At 40.4% G+C, this 6,740-nt stretch overlaps 1 protein-coding gene across 1 annotated transcript in view; it reads right to left on the bottom strand.

The window, feature by feature from the left end:
- The window catches only part of ptdss2 (phosphatidylserine synthase 2), a 50,842-nt gene that overhangs the window by 17,352 nt on the left and 26,750 nt on the right, over positions 1-6,740 (bottom strand). The window contains exons 4-5 of the mRNA XM_037683761.1: positions 1,324-1,469; positions 997-1,182 (exon numbers count right to left, since the gene is read on the bottom strand). Coding sequence (XP_037539689.1) covers positions 997-1,182; positions 1,324-1,469 — 332 coding nt within the window. The remainder of the gene's footprint in view (positions 1-996; positions 1,183-1,323; positions 1,470-6,740) is intronic.

Here is a 6,740-nt window from a genome sequence, read left to right as displayed (position 1 = left end):
ACCTTGCCCCACCATATCTGTATGAACTGCTTCAGCCTTACTGTCCACCCCGATCCCTACGATCAGCTGATCCGTTGCTGCTGACAGTCCCTAAAACTAGGCTGAAGCTCAGAGGTGACAGAGCTTTTGCTGTTGTTGCTCCCAGGTTATGGAACAACTTACCCCTGAGTGTCAGACAGGCCTCCTCTCTTCCTGTTTTTAAATCTCTTTTAAAAACACACTTTTATGCTTTGGCTTTTAACACGTGATCTTATCTTTTATGGCATCTTAAAACACACCTACCATGAAACTGGTATATGTATGTTTTTACATTTCTTTGTGCATGCTTTCTATGTTTTTATTGTCTTAATCGACAATATTTGTTTTGTCTTATTGTAGAGCGCTTTGGCTACCCTTGTGGTTTTTAAAATGTGCTATAGAAATAAAGTTGACTGATTGATTGATTAGGCTTGTTCTTCAATTTCAGCTACATTTCAGAATGTTCTTTAGCTACGGTGATTTCAGCCGTTTTTCAGCAAGTTTTTTTGCAATAAGCATTCACACTACATTTTCACAGGAAATGCAATTTCCCTAGTTTGATATAAAAATGGACATATTGTACATACATGATTTTTTTGTTTTTATAATTGCAACAACATAATCGCAACATTTTGCAATTAATCTTAGATCGTTATATTTCAAGGGCAGTGCATTTATGCCCTGCATGCCAATAAGACATTTGTCCAATTAGATGGACCCTCGCTGCACGAGCTGTCCACATGCGTTTGAACTCTGACTGAAACGCATTTAGAGTTGTTCTATCAGCAACTGGTCTTAAAACAAGGAACCTTCAAATCAACTGGAACACAAGAGCTGTCAAAATAATTTACAACGAGCAGACTCTTATTTGCACTTATTTGTTTAACTCCTACCACCTTCTAATAAACTGTTCACAACTTTAAAATGATTATTTTAACATAAATATACACAATTTTTCAACAGTTTTAGTTCTATTACCGGATGAAGAAGCGCCACAGGGTCCAGATGAGTATCAGAAAGATTCCTAAGAACCAACACTGCATGATGAAGAAGGGGATGGGCAGCATGAGGGTGTGGGGGTCGTACTTGACCACAATGAGGAACTCTGTCACGGTTATTGCTGCCACAAGCCATGCTTGCTGGCCGAGCTTCTTGAGGAACTTACTGTTGGAGAACATTTTGAAAAACAGAGATGTTTTTACTGTAGATACGAGGCTCTGAGTAACACCAAACACATGTTGAATAACAGCAGTGCTGCTGTGGCCGTGTACAAAAAGTTCACAGTTCAGAAAGACTGAAACTCACGGGTCATCCATGAAGTCGTAGATCTCCCGCATGGCCACGCCTCCGACGTTGACAAAAAACACAAGGCGGAGCAGCACCAGGTAGTGTTCGGGAGGCATCCACAGAACAAACTTCAGGTAGAAAGTGTTCAGCTCCGCCAAGAGGAACTAACAAGGAAATTTGAAAAAACAAAACATCTTAATTCAGAAACAGTGAAGATGCTAAGGAGATAAAAAAAAAAGAAAAAAAAAAAAAGGGTATAAAAACGAAGGGGGGGGGGGGGTAGAGCCCAACACATATGGAAATTTTGGCTATTGTCGATACCAATATTGGGAGGGGAAGGCAAATGCCAATAACAAATATAATGGCTGAAAATTTTGGAGCTTTTTCCACCTCCAAGAATCTAAATAAACAGTGAGTGGAGCTCGATTGTTTATTTAGCACAGTGTTAGCAACCATGAAGCTAAGCTAATCAGATCCAGCTAAACGTACTCCCACAGTAGGTTTACAAAGTGGTGCACTGGTCATAAAAACAGTCTTCCTAAAGTGCGTTCACATTTTCATTCCTCCACGATTCACCATAAAGCTATCATGTGTGATACATAAATCTAAATTAAACAAAGAATTGCCCTTCCCTGTTCATTTTTTAAACAGCCAGTCACATATAGTGAAGGTTTAATTAGTATTGACAACATCAAAGTTTATTTTTCTTTGTAGAGAAGTAAAGATTTCAGACAAACAATACATTCCATTTGTAGTGTGCTATGGGCTAGGTTAGCTTTGGAGATTCACTACAATTATATTTAAATACCGGGTTCTCTCTTTTTCGAGCTAATTACAGCCATGTGACAGAGGTAACTGTCCGTAGATGGTTTAATCAGTGACATGAGACGTTAATTTTCTTTGACCCATCAAAATAAATGTGGTCATTTATTGAACAGAATCAAAATTTTACATCAAAACATTGTACACTTGATTAGACTGATCTGGTTCTGATTAATAAAACTTGGCACGTTTTACTTAATAAAAACAACAGACATTTCTGAAGGCATCTCGATTAATTACTGGCAAGATAGAAGTTTAAAGATGGGAAAAATGGAGGAGTTTAAAGGAAGATGTTGAAGGAAGATGTATGTCTGTGTACCAGAACAACACGCTCCTTTCAAACGCAGCTCGCCGCGGTACACTTCGCGTGAAGCTCGTGAACAACTCTTTACCTTGGCAGAGGATGGGTCCGCTACGGTCAAGAGGTCCCTGGCACGCTACCTTTCAGCGTCTCCTCAGGGCGCCTGCGACTCGGCAGAAGTCGTGAGATACTCCGTTCTACAGAACAAACTTCCTCAGAAGTTGTAGGGCGTTCGCCCGGGGGAAGTCACAGCGAGGCGCCGTGCCTCCAGCAGAGATGGATGGCTCCATCAGACTGGAAAACTGAGTCCGAAGTTCCATTCAGCAGTGGAAAAACTCCAGAACTCCTGAACAGCTAGAACTTAAGAACAGAACTTCATTCCAGAACTACTCAGAAGTTCCAGGAAGTGTCGACTTTTAAAGAGCTCTGCTTCCGGTCACTTTAGTACGTCCTGATTGGTTGAAGGAAACAACAGGGGGGTGGTTCTAGTGATGTCAGAGGGTCATTACAAGTCAAGAAAACAGCAGAAATGTTTTAGGAACAGACAGAGAAATGTTTTGGCGAAGTGAGAAACACTGCAGGTGCCAGTTTTCTTATTTACTGTCTGAGACTTTTAAAAACATGACAGCCCGTTCTAACAACTTGTTTTTGACTGTCTCCGACTTTTGACCGACATCACTACTTCTCATTTCAGACAGAAGATCAAAATGCATAATTACTTTGTAAATAGACATTTAACTTGATTTCTAATTTAAATGAGGATTAAAAAAATCATTAATACGGTTTCACAGTTGATTTAAAATGAGTGGTTCACTTCAACATTTAAAAATGGTACGAACTAAACACACTTTTGATTTATCAAGATATTGTAAAATAGTGATGATAATATAAAAGAAGAGTGTTCTTTCAATTGATTACTTCAGGATACAATTACAGTCTCTAGATGAGATAATTTGTATTTCTGGATTCAAATCAATGAAATAACAGTTCCTGTCCCATGAAGGTCCTCAGAGGCAGGTTTTGGTCGGAGGCCTAGTTCACTACAGTCCCCCCTTTGGAAATAATCGCCTGTCCATGGGGATGAATTCCAACATGAACTTACGCCTCCGAATGTCCTCGATCCTGATATAATCCAGCAAGAGGAAAACAAAAGTCAAAGAAGGTAATCCCACAATGTTGTTGGTAATTCCATAATGTTGTTGGTAATTCCATTATGTTGTTGGTAATTCCATTGTAGCAATGCTTTAACCCCTTGGAAACAAAGTCTGTAATCCATTGGAAAAAGTCATATAATCCACAACGATAAATCCACAACGATTGGAGGTGTTGATTGATCAGCATGTAGAGGGGTTCCCTCGATTGAACTGCAGAGGCGACCACTGGATGGAGATTAGAGACCCACGGAGTTGTAGGTCCCTTCAGCGAAGGTTGCTGCTGGTAGTTCCCAGTGGATGCCATTCTGGTTCTATGTGTTCATGCATTTATGTGGTTTTAGTTGGGCTTATGAGTGGGATTTTATATAAGACCTTAATCTATATGCACCTGGTGTGTAAGCTATCATGGGTTAGATCAGCTACAGTTACCAATTAAAGGGTGGGTCATGCTGAAAAATTTATATAGGGATTTATACCTATAGAAGGGCATTCCAAACTATTTTTCCATTCCTAACTTGGTTTAAGTTAGATTTACATGGCAAAATATAGTTTGGTTCAATTGTCTGTTGTCCCTTTAGACGAACGACTTGAGGTTTGGTTTTTTTGGGTTCCCCTTAAATGTTTTGAAGTCTATGGCGAGACTCAATTGAAGGATTAGCTACTTGGCCTGAGGCCTGTGGGTTGCAGCCAACATGGAAGTTGACTTTGATGCCTAGCATCTTCCACAGTTCTTTCATGACTTCAGCTGTGAAGTGCGTACCTTGGTCTGAGTTCACCCTGAGGGGAAGTCCAAACCTTGAAAATACATTATTTATTAGTAACATAGCAGCTTCGGACGGAGTGTTTTTCTCTGGGTCAGTCAAGTACAGCATCGTCGAGTTTATCGCAGGATCCGACTTCTGAAGTTGGATGATGTCTGGGTCAGTCAGCACGGGTTGTACAGAGACTGTGTTGTCAGCCGGCTTGGCTGCAGCCTGTGCACGTGTGACTGCCATTACCTCGGCTGTAGGTTGTACTGACAGAGTTGCGAGCAGCCAGGAGGGGTCAAAAGACCCCGGAGGGCCGTCTGCAGCTCCGTCCTTGATAGCTGATTCATCTGTCAGCAGCGACAGTACAGCATCTTTGGTGTGGGATCCTTGGATCTCTACACCTTTAACTACCAATGGTAGGTAATATCCGGTGGGCTCTGACTGTTTCAGCTCACAGAGGAGGCTTTCTTGTTCAGTCAGAGTTGGGCCCACCGGTTGGGTCTCTTCGGTTTCACACTTTTGAAGGCTTACTTACCGGGACTGTGTTCTCTGCTGAGAGGTCCTCGGTGCCTTCTGCGGTGCCTGCTGTTGGGCAGTCTGTGACTGTCTCAGGAGGCATGAGTATTGGCAGGGGTTTGCTCACTCTGGCCAACATTGTCTGTTCACCATAATCTATAATCACCTCAAAGCGATTTATAAAATCCTGGCCGATCAAAAATGGGAATGAGTCAACCGTAGACACATGTACCGGGTGGTATAGTGTCATCTCGCCAACCTGCATGTGAACCATAGCTATAGCCGTTAGGGTTGTCCTTGTCTCTGCGCGGCCCTGCAGTTCTATAGCACGTTCTATGAGAGGTATTTCCCTGTGAACACTGTTAGCGGCGGTCCTGAGCTCCTCGAACAGTTTGGCTGACTTAATAGTTATGTCGGATCCACCATCCAGTAGGGCTTCATGTGTGACGACCCCTTCAAGTGTGATCGACAGGTTTCTAAAGAGATTTAATTATGTGTTACATGAGATCTGTGTTGTTGCAAAATAACGCTGCATGCTGGCACATGAAAAGGTCCGAGTTTTGAACTTGGTACAGACATAATTCATGCTTTTGGTGGTAACAGCAGTAAACAATCAAAACAATACGTCAAACAGCAACATGAACTCGAGTTTGTGCAGCTTTGAATATCTAACCAGAATAATCACTGTGAAAAATCACATGTTGCTGCTGATCTGTTTCATGTTGCTGTGTTCATTCATGCTCATCTGTTCACACAGACTCATGTCCGTGCTGCTGTTCGGTGTATTGTGTTTATTGTTTTTATGCCATTAGTGCTTAGCATATTTTTAGTTGATGTTTTTCTTAGTTCATATCTTAGATCTTGTTACTGTTTTTCTTATATATTTTATTGTTGGATGTAACTGGGACCCTGTGTACATAATTTTGTTCCAACACATGTACCACATAAGGTGCGATGACAATAAAGAATATCTGCATCTGTATAATACTTTCTGATTCATATATCCATTGTTATTATAATATTATTTTCATTATTTTTAAATCAATTTATTTTTCATTTTCTTATTTTATCAGTTTATTATTATTAATATATCTATTAAAGCTGTTAGCTGCACCTTTCTTTGTTTTATGCATTTATTCAAAAACAGTATGTAGCTTGAATTAACCACCTTTTTCTTCTTTCTAGTGAAGAGAAAGAGAAAAGAGTCCAGTAAAGAAAAGTCTTATTTCATCACTGAATGAACATGAAGAACTGAAGCGGACACAGCAGGAACAACACTTGTGTCTTCTTCTGGATGAAGCCCGTGAGACAAGGGACACACAGATACACAATCATTAGTTGGATGCAGTAGTTTTTATTTTTGTACATTTTCACTTCTTACTTTTCCTATTTAACAATTTTTTTCTTAAGTGGTGTCCTTGAACATTAAATTTCCTAAACAAATTTTACAATGTTAAGTTCATATAGTGTTTGTTTAAAGTCATACTGGAAGTTGAGAAGAATTTCCAATTGCATTTGATCTTTAATGAATCCTAAGAAAAGATGACCAGAATCTGCTTAACTGCTATTATGTTATACATTTTTTGGTTCTAGGATGAAGTGAGAGAAAAAGTCAAAAATTCAGAAAAGACAGTTATCGACCATACAAATGTGGCCCGAGAGATTCAGCTGAAAGCCCTGGTGCACCTTTTATTTGAACCTGGAGAGATTTGAACAGAGATTTGAACAGCTGATCTGAAACAAACAGGCAGGAGTTCAAGTGAACCGACCACTCCTGCTGTGTTTGACGGTCTCCTTCTTCGCCATCCATCCATCCATCCATCCATCCATCCATCCATCCATCCATCCATCCATCCATCCATCCATCCATCCATCCATCCATCCATGCATCCA

Source organism: Nematolebias whitei, chromosome 10 (genome assembly GCF_014905685.2).
Source record: "Nematolebias whitei isolate Nwh7 chromosome 10, NemWhi1, whole genome shotgun sequence".
Classification (NCBI taxonomy): Eukaryota; Metazoa; Chordata; class Actinopteri; order Cyprinodontiformes; family Rivulidae; genus Nematolebias; species Nematolebias whitei.
Note: the sequence above shows the minus strand (reverse complement) of the source record. Positions and strands in the feature narration are given on the sequence as shown.